The following is a 17,262-nucleotide window of genomic DNA, read 5'->3' on the forward strand; positions in this document are numbered from 1 at the left end:
GAAGATTTTCCTCATAACACGACTACAAATGCATAGATTTTTTTTTAAAGTTACCACAATTCTAGAATACTCTCTGGGTATTTCTACTACCTTTGAGTCCTCCATGTTCTCTATGACCTTGGCTGATGCCCTTCACCTCTGACAACATCTTCATGACTTCCATGGAGCAGTGTAACTTTTCACAAGAAGATTTCATAGCCAGTACGTCTCATACTAACCTCCCAAATTCAAACCCCACATAAATAGAAGCTCTTCATTCTCTCTCACCAGGGCCAAAATCACCTGATAAGTTATATAGCATTTTAACCCCATTGAGTATGCCCAAGAGAAAACAGCCTCTTCTTAGATGGGAACAGAAATAGGCCCAATAACCAATAGAGGCAGTTTCAGGTCAACGGGGCCTGCATATTCAACAAACACGGTGGCATATCCCCGCTGACCGCCACCTTCCTTGCGGCCGCCGCCGCCAGCAGTTCTGGCAGGCTGACTGACCCACCGCTCGGTGGCGCCTGCCCCTTGCCCTTGGACCGCACTCGTTTCCCTGAAGGGGAGAATCAGTCAACGGCACAACGAAGAGTCAACGAGGTCAATTATGAAAACCATCAACAGGTCTCACCTTTGACTGACGGCGGCGTCACCGTCTCTTCCTTTGCCTGAGAAGTCAACGCAAAAAAAAACCTCAGTATTGGGTCAGGGTACAGAAATTGAGAAAGGATGGTACATTTTCCGGCAGGTCTGGTTCGGCAGGAGAGCAATCCTGGGGTTCGATGGGCTGGTCAATGGCGCCGGCAAAAGGGACGAGGTGGAGCGCCTGTCGGCAGATCTCCTCGGTCTTGGTCAAAGGGCCATCAGCTTCGGTCCGGCCGATAAACATTAGTATAAGAGGCTGGTTCTTTCGGAGAGCCTGCTGGGTCAAACGGTCGAGGAATCTCTGCTGTTGAATAATCGCCCCAAATTCCTCGTTCTCGATGTCTGGCGAGTCACTGCCCGAGGCAACCTGGACTTCCCCAGAACAGTCATTTTGGACCCCCTGAAATCCACGGCCAGAAATTTTACAATTAATTAAAAAAAAACCTAGATTATTTAACTTCAGGTGTAATAATTTCCGTTAATCCCGAAAAGTCACCTCGTTTTCAGAAAGATACCCATCTGGAACGAAGAAACCGTCATCACTTTCGTCCTCGTCTTCTTTGGGCCCTTCACTTGCCAGATCCTCCTCGTCCTTATCACAGTCTGAGAGGCTCTCCCCCGGTTCCTCCTACGTTAATTAATGTTGATCAATCCATTGATTTTTATGTTTCATAAATTTAACTCATAAGAGTAGAAAATACGATTTAAATGTACCTCCTCCCACTCCTCATCACTGTCCACGTCATAGTCCAAATTTGGATCTTTGGCTAAAGGACAACGCGGCTTAATGGTGTCACTGCATCATCCATTGGAAACTTTTTTTATTTTTTTGGTCCAGAGAAAGTTCAAACTTACTGGCATGTAGAGAAATGAAAGAATAAAATGCTCACCTTTTCTTGGACCAAGAACCGTAATACGGGGGCCGATAGCTCTTGTCAAACTGCAGTAACTTTTTCACCCATCTAAAACCTGGATTTCTGCTGACAACCAACTCGTCAGTTGGGTCAATGGGTTGATTTTCTCCAAGGTCTTCGTCAACCACGTCGGATTTAGCATTATCACACGAGGATACTTGTAGCTTGAGATCATTGAAGATCTTAGCTTTTGGATATCTGCGAACTCCCCAACGTTGAACGCCTTCTCTGCGACGAAGCCCGTGCCACGTAGCCATATGGAACCTGACCACCATTAAGCACAAATATAATTCATGTAATTGAATGTAAGTCATGTATTTCTCTTCAAAAAATATATGAGTCATGTAAGAAACAAAAAACTAAATGAAAAAGGGTGTCATTTAATTTAAGGAACCTTCGAAGGTCTTCGATGCTGGTATTCGCTTCCTGGGTGAGCTTGGAATCCATTATTGATATGGTTGTTTGCAAAGAACTGTCACTCACGGAAGAGCAGGTAGCATCATTAAGATCTTTGACATTGTTCTCCGCAATAGTTGGTTTTTTGCTTTTGAGAAATCTTTCCATTATTGTCGCCTGTTTTTTGACAGAAAGTTGCTTTTTTGCTTCGGTCTCCTCTTTTTCCCGCCACTTTTGCTCTCTCTCTGCCTCTTCTTGAGCTCGCTTCAATCTCTTCTTCTGTTCAGCTTCTTCCTTCTCGCGGCGCTTCTCCTCTTTCTCAGCTTCAATCTGCTGTCGCTTTGCTTCTCTTTCCTGGAAAAAGAATAAAAGATGAAAGGGAGGGAAGTTCATAAAGCTGCACGACTTGGAAAATATCAAGTGAACTAAGGTTGAGAAGGAGAAACAGAACGTACGCTTTCCAACTTCTCTTTTTCAAGTTGACGATCTTGTTTTCTTTTTTCCTTCTCTGCAAGGCGCATATTCTTTTCGATTTCCTTTAACATTTCTTTTCCGTCTGAATTACTGTTGTGAAATACCAGAAAATGATCCACAGTACAGTGAAATAATTCAATTAAAGAAGCAGAATAAAACTGATAACCGGAGAAATATTAGCGTACGTTTCGTTGGAGCTTTTCTGCGTCATCTTCTCCAATATTGAACTGATCTGTTCCTCATTCAGTGTTTTAGAAAGTTTATCGGACGCTTGCTGTAAATAGGTCTTGTAATTTTCTTCATTTTCGGGCATCTTTAGAACCGCCAAGATATCTGAGTGCCATACAAAAATAGATGTTTCAACCAAATTAAAATGGGAAGGCTTCTGGTAAAGAAGTAATCAAACCATATCCTACCTTCCAAGGAAGGAAAGAGATAGACTATTGAACTTGGAAAATGGTTAATATTGAATTCCAAAACAAAAATTCAACATAAATTCAGATCAAGTGAATGAATCTAAAAGAAAGAACAAAAACCCCACCAGAAAGTGCAACGATTCTCTGGCGGATTTTTTCCCTTCCTTTCCTCTGGGCAGCGCACATCTTTCTTCTATGTGTTGGTAGCAACTTCATATCCCTTACCTGAAAAAAATACTTCCCAGAGTCAATGACCCACTCGTATGAAATCTTCAAGCAAATAATGGTAATTTCTAAATGAAAGATTCAGTTTCTACACTACCTCCCAACACCAAAGACATGAATCCGACAAATCTTCAAGCAGATTAGGGCTCCCATTGTTGACGCCATAATTCAATCTGGACCCGATGAAGTTGATGTCACGCTGGACAGATGCTAGAGTAACTCCATTTTTTTCTTTAAGTTTCTCAAAAATCTCACAAGCCAACTTGGAATAAGGAAGCCTGCTCCCCTCTAACATGCAAGCAATGGCGGAGTTTACATACTTAAACTCAGATTCTTCGTTGCCCACTTTCCAAGCCAGAAAATTCTGGAAATATCCATATAACTTGGAAATTTCGTCATGAAATCCCTCGATCAGAGTTTTCTTTTCTTCTTGATCAATATCCGTGCCAACAGACACTCTTTTCCTCTTTAACGGCTTCATTGTACCCTTTTCTGGAACACTCATTTCCTGCTGGACTGTCTCCATACATAGACCAACACTAAAGGAATAAGCTTTTCTAATTTATCTTCCACAGAATCTAACTTTTACTAAATATTGAATCTCCCTATATGGGTCCTTGTGTGATTATTCCTGATGATTTATCCTGAATGCAAATTTATCATCCCACTACAATTGCATAGATTCTGATGGTTGTCAAATTCTTCTTGACTTTGATTCTCGACTTGAAGACATGAAAATGTGGAGCCTGCGCAAGATGTTAATAAAGGGTGAGACATTAAGGTGAAAAAACCCGGCCGATTATCTTGAAATTAGGAATTATCTATATTTTACAGACGTAATGCTTGCAAATTTAACTGAGAGATGGTGGAGGCGAAAACCCAAGAAGAATCAAAGAAAAGATTCGCAATGAACCGGGAGATGTATACTGCAAGGAAATTCCAAGAGTGGATTTGCGGTTTTCCTGGAAAAAAGTCCTTGAGAATGACAAACCGATATCATCTACGGCAAGTAAAAGAGAAATGTGGCGTAATGCAGGCACACTTAAACTGAAAGACAGTCAAGGCAAAAATCTGCAAGAAATAGGTACTCTCCAAGAAAAACCCAAGATTTGGTTTGCTGTTTCCCAATATAAAATTGCTTGAAAACGACGAATCGCACAGAACCCCCAGGTTCTATCAAAACGAAGATAAACCGATCGTCCAAGACAAATATACCATCTGAAATCTGACGATTCGGGGATCGCGCCCGTCAAAAGACTATCAACACCGTTAACATATATATGAGCAAGTGAAGGCGAAAATCTGTGAAAAATATGAGCATTGCAACAAAAACCCAAGATTTGGTTAGCTGTTTCCCAATAAAAAATCGCTTGAAAACGACGAATCGCACAGAACCCCTAAGTTTTTTCGCAACGACATCAATCGAAGAAAGAATCTACCGATTCAGGAATCGCCCCCTTCAAGAGACTATCAACACCACTCCTGAAATAAATATCACCCGAAAACAATTAGATGAGCAAGTAAAAGACGAAATCTGTGAAAAATATGCACATTGCAAGAAAAACCCAAGATTTGGTTTGCTGTTCCCGTATATAAAATTGTCTGAAAACGACGAATCGCGCAGAACCGCCAATTTCATCAAAACAAACATAGATCAATAATCCATGATAAATATACCACCTTAAAGATGCCGATACTTGAATCGAATCTCACCCGTAATCCGGCTTCCGGGCAGATCTGAAACAAACCCAGAAGAAATCCAGCAAGAACAATATCAGATTCTTCTCCCTTTCGATCTCTCTCTCTCTCTCTCTCTCTCTCTCTCTCTCTCTCTCTCTCTCTCTCTCTCTCTCTCTTCAGTTCTCTTCTTGATACCTTTCCCTATTCGTTTTCCCGCCAACCGAGGGACTGACAGTAAGGGTGCATTAGATCCAACGGTTGACAGCTGTCCACGACAGCTGGATCCACCGTATGGACGACGATTAAGAGTTAAGAGAAGTAAGAGATCTCGACAGAATAACGTTTCCCGCCTGGAGAGGCCTGGTATTTGGGCTATGGACTTTGGCCCATTAAGGTGGGTACGTGAATATGGGCCTTATTTAGGCCATGACACGTGGCAATATCTTAGGGTACCTTTCAGTGGAGGAGATAAAACCTAAATTATTTTATTTTATTATTTTATTTTTTTAGAAAAAGTATGGATTAGAGTCTTCTAGTGTTTCATTTAAGTTTGTGATAACAATCTTTGTAAGCAAAAAATGGAAACTGGACACTAGAATTTCTCTGTTTTTTTAGTATTTATTTTTCTGGTTCCGGTGCATTTTTTTTTCTTCTTTGAGTAAGGTACTTCTTTGACTGAAATATTTTTGTTTGATTTAAGTTTATGAGAACAACCTTTGTAAGAAAAAATAGGGCATGGAAATGGTTATTTTTTGTATTTATTTTTCTGGTTCTGGTGCATTTTGTTTCTTCTTTGGGTAAGGTACTTTCACTGTCATTGGGAAGAGTTTGAAATTATTGACTACTTAGGTTTTGTGATCTAGACTGTCTATCTAGATAATAGCTATTAAAAACATTATAAAATTAAAGGTATTGACGTAGTGTTTTATACTTTTAAAGTGATTTCTAGATAGAGCACACAATGGCCAGGATGAAAATTAAATGTGATTTCTATGTTTTAGAAAACATACAGGATAATGACATTTTTTCTCCTTCATAATGAATACACTTCTTTTGTAAGGTGAGTTATGGTTTCTGTATGGGTGAAATATGATCCTAATAAAATCAGGGGGTCTTATTATGACATGTGTGACTCAAATCAGGTCTAAAATTTTTTTTTTTGATTTTTTTTGCCGTCTTCATGGGCTTAACTTTGTTGACTCCTCACTCTCTCTGCTGATTTGGTCAATAAACTCAGCCAATTAGATCTTAGAAGAAGCATCTTGCTGGCATCTTTAATTGACTTTACCTTCAACTGATTTGTTTTAGTAGATCACTTTCACCCACAACAACTAAATAAGTAACTTTTAATGGGATAATGAACTTCATGAAAAAATGGAAACAAACCACAAATTGGAGCTGACCAACTAAATAGACTGGGACGTAACTGATCAGTTATTGTGTCTAATGTATGTTTATCAGCTATCTTGGTTGGCTCAATGTCAAATTGGCCACCCATGCAATTCTGATATCCGAACATGACTCCCTTCTTATCACTTTACTTTATGAGTCCTCAAATTGAGATTCTATTAATAGATTGCAACTTTCCCTAAAAAAAAAATGATATCCTCTCAGAAAATTCAAATGACAATGTTGCATACGTGATACAAACATACTCAAAATGGCTTAGAATTATTTTAAAACTTAAATTGTGTAGTATAAAAATGGTATGTTCAGAGTTGACATCGCTCCTGCTAGTAAACTTGTGCCTTCACTATTTTGTCAACACAAAAGAAGTGGATGTCACGACTACTTTAAATGTCAATGTTTTCTATATGGTTTTGAAAATAGGAATTTGCCTTTAGAGAGCTGGGCTCTTGTACTAGGCATTACTTCATTGCTTCCTTTCCCAAATCTCGTGTAATTTGATTTCACTATTCAGCATAAATTCTGATAATTAGAACCAATGAATCTCCGCGTGGAATTTAAAATATTTTCACGATACCAGAAGTGTCAAAAAGAAAACTTATTTTCATAAATTAATATACTTGTAATGTTTTAATTTATACTTGTGTATATTCAGCGGGTATGTAAGTAATTTTTTGGCTTTACCTTTCTGCTAAAAAAAACCCTGATAATTATAATTAATTAATCTTCAATTAGGAGATCAAGCAATATTTACATTGCCAGAGATCGCAAAGGGCAAACTCAGGTTTATAAATGATTACACATGGAAGCTTTGAGTTTTTACGCAAATATTCAAGGGGTATGTAAGTAGTTATGTGGTTTACACTTGGAGTATAAATAGTCTAGTAACTATGAATATTGAATCTCCGAATGGGAGAGAAAAAAGTATTTACAACACAATGTGAAAAAGGGCAAACTTACTTTCATACACGAGTATACTTGGAATATTTGAGCTTATACTTATACATACTCAGGGGGAATGCTAGTAGTTTTGTGGTTTTACGTGTCCATTATAAAAATTATGATAAATATAATTTTTGAATCTCCAAATAGAAGATCAGAAAATATTTATAACATCAAAGGTGGCGAAGGGAACACTTTCATAAATTAATATACTTTATAGATTTTAGTTTATACACATACATACTCAAGGCGCGTGGAAGTAGTTTTGTGGCTTCCTATTTCCAAAATAAAAAATTTTTAATTATAAGAAATATATTTCCAAATGGAAGATCAAAAACTTAACACTGATAGAGGTGGTAAAAGGCAAAATTACTTTCATAAATTAATGTGCTTGGAATATTTGAGTTTATACTTGTATGTATTCAAGGGGTAGGTAAGTAGTTTTATGATATTAGAATTCCAATATAAAAAACTATTAACATAATAATGAATATCAAAATGAGAGATCAAAAAATATATACAATACGCATATGTGGCAAAGGGCAAGTCTAATACCAAAAATGAATATATAGGGAATTTTTGAGTTTTTACTAATATTTATACAATAGGTAGGTAATTAATTTTGTGGTTTTAGATTTACAATATATAAAAATTTGAAAATTAAAATAATGAATATCCAAATGGGAGATCAAAAAATATTTACAGCACCATAGGTGGCAAAGGGTAAACCTACGATCATAAATGATTATATAGGGAAAATTTGTGTTTTTACTCGTTTTTATTTAAGGGTTCGGTAAGTAGTTTTGTGGTTTTAGATTTCCAATATTAAAAAAATCATAATTAAAATAATGAATCTCCGAATGGGAGATCAAATAATATTTACAACACCAGAGGTTGCAAAGGGCAAAACAACAATCCTAACTGAATATATAGGGGAAATTTTGAGCTTTCACTCATATATATTCAAGAGGTATGAAAGCAGTTTTATGGTTTACATTTCCAGTATAAAAATCTGATAATTATTACTCATGTACCTCCAAACGGAAGATCAATTTTTTTTTACAACACTAGGCATGACAAAGGGCAGATTTACTCCCATAAATGAATATACTTGGAAGATTTGAGTTTTTCTCTATATTTGAATATACTCAGTACACTAGGGTGCACTCGTCGGACAATAGAGGCATGGTCAACCATTCAGGGTGCTCTAGGAAATATGGTTTCATAGGAATGACACACCTTAAATGGATGGGAATCATTGTGGAACGTTATTGTACAAACAACTAGCGGGGCTTTGCGATACGAGGCCTTTTGGCAAAATCAAGTAAATTTCGGGGTGCCACACCCTGCAATTGATGAGAACCCTGAGTTTATGAGTGGGAGAAGTCATACTCCCTGCCTTCCAAAGGTGACCAGGGAATGGGGCAAAAGCTGCCAGGCGACGACCTGCGAACGGATCCCCCATAAAGGGGATAGGAGACAATCATCTTGAGGTTGTGAAAGCATGACCTATCAGTAACACCAACAAGACCCAAGAAGGCGACCCAATTGGGAGTTGGAGGATTCATGATATTTAAGGTGGGGAAAAGGGATCTCATTGATGAAACATAAAAAAATACAAAGCAGATTTGACTCGACACAACCTAACGATACATCCTACACTAATAATCTATATCTAGAATCCATTACTAGATTTCTTCCCTAACATTCTTCATTCACATATTGTGAATTCACTTCATAACCTGAGAGGCGAGTTTACGAGGGGGTTATGAAGTCAATGCATCTGACTCTGAATGTTACGAAGTTAATTCAGATGAAGATGAAGGTGCAGCTTTAAGATGCAGATGAAGAGTAAGATTAAGGCACAAGTTTGCGCGAGTTTAGGAGCGAGAGAAAATAAATATTGAAGGCACGACTTCAGGAGAGGAGTAAAGATGAATCTGAAAATTCAGGCGTGATGAGAAAAAGGCGCAACTCTAGCAGCGATGAAGATTAAGATTCAGGTTATCTAGTAGATAAATAAGATGCATCTGAATGTTTCAAAATCAATGAATATTCATAAGAAATGATGAAACAACTTCAAGTAAATTTATTTATCTTCTCTTGAAATTCTGATTTACTTCGTACTACTCCTGCTTGTAAACTTATATATTTCATGACTTTCCGAATGACGAGGTGCGACTTTAGGAGCAATCCCAAATTCAAAGGTTCTGATTAAAATCAGAACTGAAAGAGACGATTCGGTATCTTCAAAGGTTGAAAGAGAGTGAAGAGATATCCCAGCCCACCTGAAAGCCTCTTCCAGCGAGTGCATTGAATGTACCACAATAAGAATCAAACCGGTTTTTATTTATCAGATGCTAATCAAAGAAAGTTAGATATGCTGCAAAGCGCGGCCTCCAGAGATATGACACCTTCTGATGTGCCGTCACTTCGGACCCCTGAACAATTTCTGCATTGTCTTGCCGCTGCTCGGTTAAACGTCTGCCATTAAGGCCTTACATGTACTTAACAATCATATATATTTATCACATCAGAAGGGTCACCAATTTTGTATGATCTCTTCCCATATCTTTCTTCAAAAAACATGCACACATCCAAAGGGGTAGGGGTATGTAAGTAGTTTTGTGGGTTTCAAGGGCTGTGGAAGATAAAAGGAGTTGGATTTTTGAGAAGTTGGGTTCTCCTACTATGAAGAAAGCGACTCACACGTAGAATTCACCGTCGTCGCCTTCCCTCCAACCGCCTCTCGCCTTTCTCTCTCGGTTTCTGTCTCTGGGTTTGATTTCCATCTCAAAAACTCAAATGGGTCTGCGCTCAAACGCCTTGAATCGCCCTCCCAAGATCGCCATCGCCGCTTGAACCCTAAGAACTGATATTTCCAGCGCGGAATTCGAGTTGGGTCATGGCAGAAGTTTCTCTTGGAGTTCTTCTTCCTTCTTGGTGGGAGGTCGAAGTTGCCGTCGCCGGAGCGCTTCTGGTGATCGCCGTGTGTTCGTTTTTCGGGGGGAGTTCGTCTGGGGGGGGGGGAACGGGCGTTGATCGCGGATCAGACGATGACCCACCTGGAGTTGGTGATTTTGATAACAGGGTTCTTGAAGACAGAGATAATAAGGTGGGTGAGAAGGAAATTCCTCAGATTTATTGCGTTTATGCTTGCATTACTCGATTGCTTTGATGTTTTTTTTCCGGCGGGTAGTTATCGTAACCTCTCTGCTTGTTCAAAGTTTTTGAATTGTCGTCAAGAATTTGAGTGTCTACAGGGATGAACTCTCCGCAATTCATTTGCTCTTCCTGGTTCTTTTTACATTCTACGACAACGATTTGTACCAGTTTGTGTGGAATTTTCACGGCTTCTGAATTGAGGATGGAACTTACTCCTGCGTTTTGTTTTCGGCCAATCTTCTGTTAAAAAATACGACGAGTTCCATCTGATATTTATCTTCTTAGAGTATTTTGCAGTTGTTCTGTGATAACTGCAAATAAGAAAAATTATCTGAATTTAGAAATTGAAAATTGAGTAATATTAATTTCCCTGTCATTATTGTTCATGCCTCCTCTGATTGGCAAATCATCACACTTAATAATATTCTCTCATGACATTAAAGGAGAAGTAAATCATATGGTTCGCTCTGTGTTATTTACTTGTTCACTAACAAGGGATAAAAATATGAAATTAAGTGAAGGCTAAAAATTATGGTTTTATGATTCATGTAAGTGTAGTTATCTTGAAGAGATCTAATCTCTCGCATTACTGGGTTTAAAAGATCTGGATGCTTGATAATTCTCTCAGAGATTCCCTGCAGTTATCACCTTGAATGACATTTGTGATAATGGTAATCCGAGGAGAGAGAAAGTAGAGAGAGAGAGAGAGTGCACAAGATTGGGGCAAGAAAAGATGTTTATTACTGCATCATAGTTCCCCTTATATACAGAATTAATCCAGGGCAAAAAGCCCTTTCAGACAGAGTTACTTGTTTAACAAGTAATTCCTTACTTGTTAAACAAGTAACCCTCCAACGGTTACTTTTGAAAAGTGACCGTTGGAGGCTGGGCCTGTCCAGAACAGGCCCAGAATATATCAGGCCCTGATTGGGCCTGATATTCAGTGGGCCCTTAGTGGGCCCATAGTGGGCGTGTAATGAGCCCTTAGTGGGCCATTACTGGGCTGCTAATGGGCCTTGCAGAGGTCCATTAGCAGCATCCTAAGGTCATTAGTTCTTTTATTAAATATCCTAACAGTTCTATTACAACTACATGGCCTTAGGCCCATGGTTAGTGCATTAATCCTTAACAACATTGGTCAATGGCTGTACAAAACGATCACTTTTTTTCTATCATTTGCTCCAAGGTGTATCTCAAATTGTATTTTCCCGTTTTCTCCTACGACATATCTGAACAAAAAACAATGTCACATCCGTGGCAGCCTTTTCTGTGGAGACTCCCTTAATGATCATTGGGCTCGTTGTCAAGTTTTCTTATATGGTGGTGTCAACAATATACATGTCACCATCACTGGTAATTGGCTTTTAAACGTTTTATTGAAGCTGGATAAGTTTCCAGATAATTCCAGTTTGCAACGCATTAAAACTCTCTACTTTGTAATCCTCGAGTTCACTTTGAATGCTGCGCCATATAACGATGCATATATTTCTGACGTGCAGTTCTACACTTATTTTTTGTAGATAAGCCTGTTGAAAGGGGAAGCAAATGGCAGTTCTGCTCATGTTATTAAGGTGTTTCTTTTTTTATTAAGGCCCACAGGATAGCTGTTCATAAATGTGTACATCTTGGAAGTAATTGTCGTTATACAGCAGGTTTTGAGAATTATTTTTCATTCCTCCATAATATCCTTGTTATTGCAGCTGGAACTCCTTGCTGCCAAGAACCTCATTGGCGCAAACTTGAACGGCACATCAGATCCATACGCCATCATTACTTGTGGAGAACAAAAACGTTTTAGGTGAACTATCTCTCTGTTCTCCTTATTGTTTGTCTTTGTCTTATCAGTATTCTTTTTTTGAGTCAATTTTTTCATTTGTTTCTTTAAGTTCAATATTTTGGAGACAACTTAAAAAAATATATGTACTTATTTGATTATAATAGTGGTCCCATTGTCTCCCTTTACCATTTAACCTAATTTTCTTTTCTCTGCTTTTAATATTAAGGGTCAATTGTGATGTTGATTCATAGTCCTTTGACTTACGTTGCAGCTCCATGGTACCTGGTTCTAGGAATCCGATGTGGGGAGAGGAATTCAATTTTTTTGTCGATGAACTTCCTGCTAAGGTATTTATTCAGGCATCATGTTTGAAACATATTTCTCTTTGCTCTTTAGTTTGTGTCACGTAGATTACAGTCTCTCTTGAAAATTTCCAAGTTTGGTGAAAGGATTCTATAAGATCATAATCTAATAGTAAATAAACATTTCTCTGGCTTGATGTAATTCCCATCATGGAATGCCAAACAGTGCTGATATTTTCCGTATGCATGTAACAGCTTATCTTGCTAGGGGTTTGTGAAAATATATTTAAAATCAGGTTTTGATATTTTTCATTTAGGTAAATGTGACTATATATGATTGGGATATTATATGGAAGAGCACAATCCTTGGATCTGTAACTGTACCTGTCAAAAGTGAAGGTCAAACTGGAGCCATTTGGTATACATTAGATAGCCCATCAGGACAGGTAGCCAGACCAAACCACAATGATCATTTCCCTGCTATCTTTTCATTATCCTAACCGGTTACCATCTTCAGGTTTGTCTTCATATTAAGACGCTCAGACTTCCCTCGAGTTCCCCAAGGTATTGTTTTGATCCTGATCCTTTGATATTTCTTTCACCAATAAGGTTTTCTTGTCTCATCCAATTCAAAATTGCATTGGGCCCAGTGCCTGGATCTGTAAATGAGTAATTAAAATTTATTTTGACTGTTAAGTAAATGAAAATTTTAAAATATTTTATTTCAAAAAAAATTTAAAATCTTATTGGTGGGCTTAATGTGTCTGCCTTTTGTGCTGTCTCGCATCCATACCTTTGGGATGGGACACCTTTTTTTTGTGTTCTTCTTCCAATGTAGTGTTTGCAGGCTTCAAAAGAAATTGTCGTTGTCGTCTAAAGCCCATCATTGTTATTTTGGTGGCAGATGAATAACAATGAAAATTTTGTTATCTTCTCTTGCCATCTTAGTGAGATTAACGAAGAGAGAGTGACTAGAGGCAACGGCGAGATAAAATTGTTATCCTTATGATGATTTCATCATTGTGACAGTCCTCATGGTGAGGACGAATGACGGGAAATTTGATGAGTTATCATCATCCTCTCATCATCATGAGAGGTGACAACTGATAAGAACCTTCTAGTTTCTATTGGGAAGACAATCTAGTCAAAGAGGGAGAGAGTTGTTCGCCCACGGGTGAGATCTAGGGCAGGAGTGAGGAACGACTACTCTAATAGAACTCTTGACATACACAAAGGAAGGGACAGGAGAAAAAAGCTCTTACCAGGATGGAAATTTTATCCCGTTTCTGTCCGAGAGCCTTATCACCGACATGATTTCGATTTCTTTAGTAGGCCATTTCATAACTTTGATACCTAAACCCCATTATCTTGAGATCAACGTCATGTGCAGAATCTTGACTGGTTTTGCGGGAGCGGATGCCAGAAAACGGCTATCAGACAAGGGAGGTCCTACTGTTGTTCATCAGAAACCTGGGCCTCTTCAGACGACATTTAATCTTGCTCCACACGAGGCTAGTCGCTTGTTCTCTCGAAATTTAGTATTTACACTGCGGCAAATCATTTATCATCTCATGGTTTAACTTTTTATCATCATACGGCAACTCGAATTTTTTTTTCCTTCAAAAAAAAGAGTCATGGATTAATTTTTCCTTGCTTTAATTAGGTTGTGGATAATAGCTATTCATGTGCTTTGGAGAGGTCATTCCTGTACCATGGGCGCATGTACGTCTCTGCTTGGCACATTTGCTTCCATTCTAACGTATTTTCTAAGCAAATGAAGGTTGGCTAATCATCCTTTACATTTCGGTGCTTGCTAACATCAATTTTTTTTCTGCTTGTAAACCAGAGACCCCTAATGCCCCATTGATGTTTTATGTTGACCTTGATGTTTCTCATCTCTAGCAAAGATTAATATACTTAATTTACAATTTTTCAAGTATTGAATATTTCACTTAGCAATGGTTTTTTTCTCGGTTTTCAGGTGGTCATACCGTTGGGTGATATTGACGAGGTATGTCATATAGTGTGAGAAAAAAATGATCATAGGGGTTAGTTTTAACGTCAATGGATTACGCTGCGCAGATAAAAAGAAGCCAACATGCAGTTATAAACCCAGCAATTACAATTATTCTACGCATGGGCGCTGGTGGCCATGGTGTTCCTCCTTTGGGAAATCCTGATGGTGAGCATCATATTTTTTATGTTTTTATTTATATCATACTTTTCCATATTTCATTGTTGAATCCTTCCCCAATATAGCCTGGAAAATAATTGCGGCATTTGCAGGCACAAGAAGGCCATTCATCTATAATCCTATGTATTTGCTGCCACAGACTGTTTTTTCTTAAAAATTGTACTGTTATCGATGAAGTCAATTTCGTCATGCAGGTAGAGTAAGATACAAATTTGCATCGTTTTGGAATAGAAATCACGCTTTGAGAGCTATGCAACGGGCGGCAAAGAACTTCCAAGCTATGCTTGAATCTGAAAAACTGGTAATGTTATCATATTTCCAAGGATAATCGATCATAATGTTTAATTATTTTGTACCTGACCTGTTATGTTTCTATTTATGGATACAGGAGAAAGTGCAGTCTGCTTTGCGGGCGCACAGTAGCTCCATGAAAGGTAGTCAACGGGATATCAAAATGCCAGATGATGCTCTAGTAGTTGGCAAATTCCAGCCGTTCATCAAGGAAGAAGTTTTAGTCCTCATCGTCAATGTATGGTCCCATCTGTTCTCAAGTTTTCCAGCTCATAATATAAAGTTTTTTTATATTTCCCAAAAAAAGTTTTCCAGCTCATCATCCGATAATCATTATCCTTATAATTTATCACAATATCTACAGGATAACTTTCCATGCACGGCCGAACATTTCTTCACTACACTCCTGGGCGATGATTCGAAATATCTCGATGAATACAGAACCTTGCGAAAAGACTCCAATCTCAGTGTAAGTTAAGACTCCCTTCAAATGTCCTCTCTCTCCTTGTCTTCTCTTTTTTATCTCAGTTTCTCTCATTTACGCTCTTCTTTTCTCTTTCTCCCTCCATGGTCGCATTTTATCAGTATTTCGCAGAGTCATAAACGAAGAAGAAATAGTAACAAAAATTTGACTTGCCTTGCAGATGGGACAGTGGCATGTTGCTGACGAATACGATGGTCAAGTGCGAGAAATAGCTTTTAGGTCAGTATGCCACAGCCCAATGTGCCCCCCAGATACAGCTATGACCGAATGGCAGCATGCCGTCTTGTCAAATGATAAGAACATCTTGGTATAGTTACGCTCTCTAGTCTTTTCTAAATATCATCTAGGTGATGTCATGTTCATCTATCTCTCTTGCCAATTTCCCTTTCTTATAGGTATTTGAGACCGTGCAACAAGCCCACGATGTTCCCTTCGGATCTTACTTTGAGGTGGGAGGGGTTATATTTTTATATGTTAATGGCCATTTAAATGATGTTTTTATTCCAAATAAAAATCTTTGGGCGCTAATTTCGTTTTGTTTTTATCATCCAGATCCACTGCAAATGGAATTTGAAGACTAACTCAGATTCTTCCTCTGATCTGGAAATCAAAGTTGGTGAGGGCGCTGTTCTTGCCGTTTTTCTTTCTCCACTGAAGATGATTGTCCTAACAGGCGGTTATGCAGGTGCCCATTTCAAAAAATGGTGCGTCATGCAGTCCAAGATAAGATCCGGAGCTGTAGATGAGGTTCTCTTTCTTTTCTCTCTCTATTTGTATACATCTCTTCATTTCTCTTTCAGATCTGCTATCTTTTTTCCTAAAATCGCTCTCTACAGATATTTCTTTTATTTATTTTATTCCTCTGTTAACTATTTGTTGGAACCATTCTTTCAGTTCTTCCGTTGCCTTTCCAATACCCAACCTTTCTTAATATCTTTCTCCTGCATTTAATATTTCCAAATGTATTTTTTTTACTGTACATGCTAGTTAGACTTCTATTTCTTAGAAAAAAAATTACATCATCTTCTCTTGCCTGCAGTACAAGAGAGAGGTGGCGCTCATGTTGGATGTTGCCAAGGCCTATCTCCTTAAGGTGAAGACCAATTCCCCCCCTCTAGAACAACCCAACCTTTCTAGCGCCTGAATACAAAAACCCTACATCTCTATCTATATATCTATCTCTCTCTCTTGTCTCTCTAGAGACATCTTCCCATAAGTTCTATTACAGTGCAAGCGCCCAGCTTTCTTGAGAGAGAATTGGTGGTGAGGTTCGCCGTTGCACAGTGGTTGATATCATTTTAAAAATATGTTTATATTTGTAACACACACATCCCACTTTCTCAATACCCATCCTTCTTTTTTCTTTTCTTGGGGAAGAAACCTTCTGTAATATAAGTTTGTCTTATCAGATACTGAAACCCATCTCTCTCTGTGTATCTATCTTTCTCTCTTTGGTTATGTAAGAAGCTTGCCAAGGCCCCCTCTCCCTCAATTTTTCTCTCTCCTCTTATTCTTGCTGTATAATTTCTCTCTCCTCTTATTTCTGCTGTATAATCTCTCTCTCTCTCTCTCCCTTCTCATTCCTGCTGCATAATCTCTCTCTCTCTCTCTCTCTCTCTCTCTCTCTCTCCTCATTCCTGCTGTATGATCTCTCTCTCTTTCTCCCCCCTTCCCTGCTTTATGCTCTCTCTCTCTCTCTCTCTCTCTCTCTCCCCTCATTCCTGCTCTATAATCTCTCTCTCTTTCTCCCCCCATTCCTGCTGTATGATCTCTCTCGCTGCCCTCTTATTCCTGCTGTATAATCTCTCTCTCTCTCTCCCCCCCCTCATTCCTGCTGTGTGATCACTCACTCTAGTCATCTATATGTGAATGTGTAAAAGAGTTCAAGGATTTTTTTCAGCAGATGAACTGAGTGCTCTTCCTAGTTGGCAGGATTATGTGATACGTTGCGCCAATTGAGAGTTG

General features: G+C 38.5%; 2 protein-coding genes across 5 annotated transcripts; one reads left to right on the plus strand and one right to left on the minus strand.

Annotated features, from left to right (window-relative positions):
• Nucleotides 1-236: 236 nt before the first annotated feature.
• Nucleotides 237-4,905, minus strand: FAS1 (chromatin assembly factor-1 (FASCIATA1) (FAS1)). 4 transcript variants are annotated; one of them, XM_078585057.1, is made up of 13 exons: nt 4,769-4,905; nt 4,495-4,537; nt 3,153-3,801; nt 2,956-3,055; nt 2,600-2,747; nt 2,396-2,504; nt 1,939-2,294; nt 1,521-1,808; nt 1,345-1,426; nt 1,127-1,258; nt 722-1,030; nt 617-653; nt 237-541 (listed from the first exon to the last, which is right to left on the minus strand). In XM_078585057.1, the coding sequence occupies exons 3-13, from the start codon at nt 3,579-3,581 to the stop codon at nt 387-389; spliced, it is 2,145 nt and encodes a 714-aa protein (XP_078441183.1). In that variant the 5' UTR covers nt 3,582-3,801; nt 4,495-4,537; nt 4,769-4,905; the 3' UTR covers nt 237-386. The 4 variants fall into 4 exon arrangements, with proteins under 4 accessions (XP_078441183.1, XP_078441182.1, XP_078441186.1 ...); XM_078585056.1 differs by having other exon boundaries at nt 4,736-4,905; XM_078585060.1 differs by lacking the exon at nt 4,495-4,537.
• Nucleotides 4,906-9,767: 4,862 nt separating this feature from the next.
• On the plus strand, nt 9,768-16,772 carry LOC144711307 (C2 domain-containing protein / GRAM domain-containing protein). The gene is made up of 18 exons (XM_078585257.1): nt 9,768-10,199; nt 11,770-11,820; nt 11,950-12,047; nt 12,298-12,373; nt 12,646-12,774; nt 12,846-12,892; nt 13,719-13,839; nt 13,992-14,108; nt 14,310-14,339; nt 14,411-14,510; nt 14,717-14,823; nt 14,911-15,051; nt 15,178-15,282; nt 15,458-15,604; nt 15,693-15,746; nt 15,850-15,913; nt 15,983-16,044; nt 16,337-16,772. The coding sequence occupies exons 1-18, from the start codon at nt 9,990-9,992 to the stop codon at nt 16,439-16,441; spliced, it is 1,764 nt and encodes a 587-aa protein (XP_078441383.1). The 5' UTR covers nt 9,768-9,989; the 3' UTR covers nt 16,442-16,772.
• The last annotated feature ends 490 nt before the right edge of the window (nt 16,773-17,262 follow it).

This window comes from Wolffia australiana, chromosome 13, assembly GCF_029677425.1.
Source record: "Wolffia australiana isolate 7733 chromosome 13, ASM2967742v1".
Taxonomy (NCBI): domain Eukaryota; kingdom Viridiplantae; phylum Streptophyta; class Magnoliopsida; order Alismatales; family Araceae; genus Wolffia; species Wolffia australiana.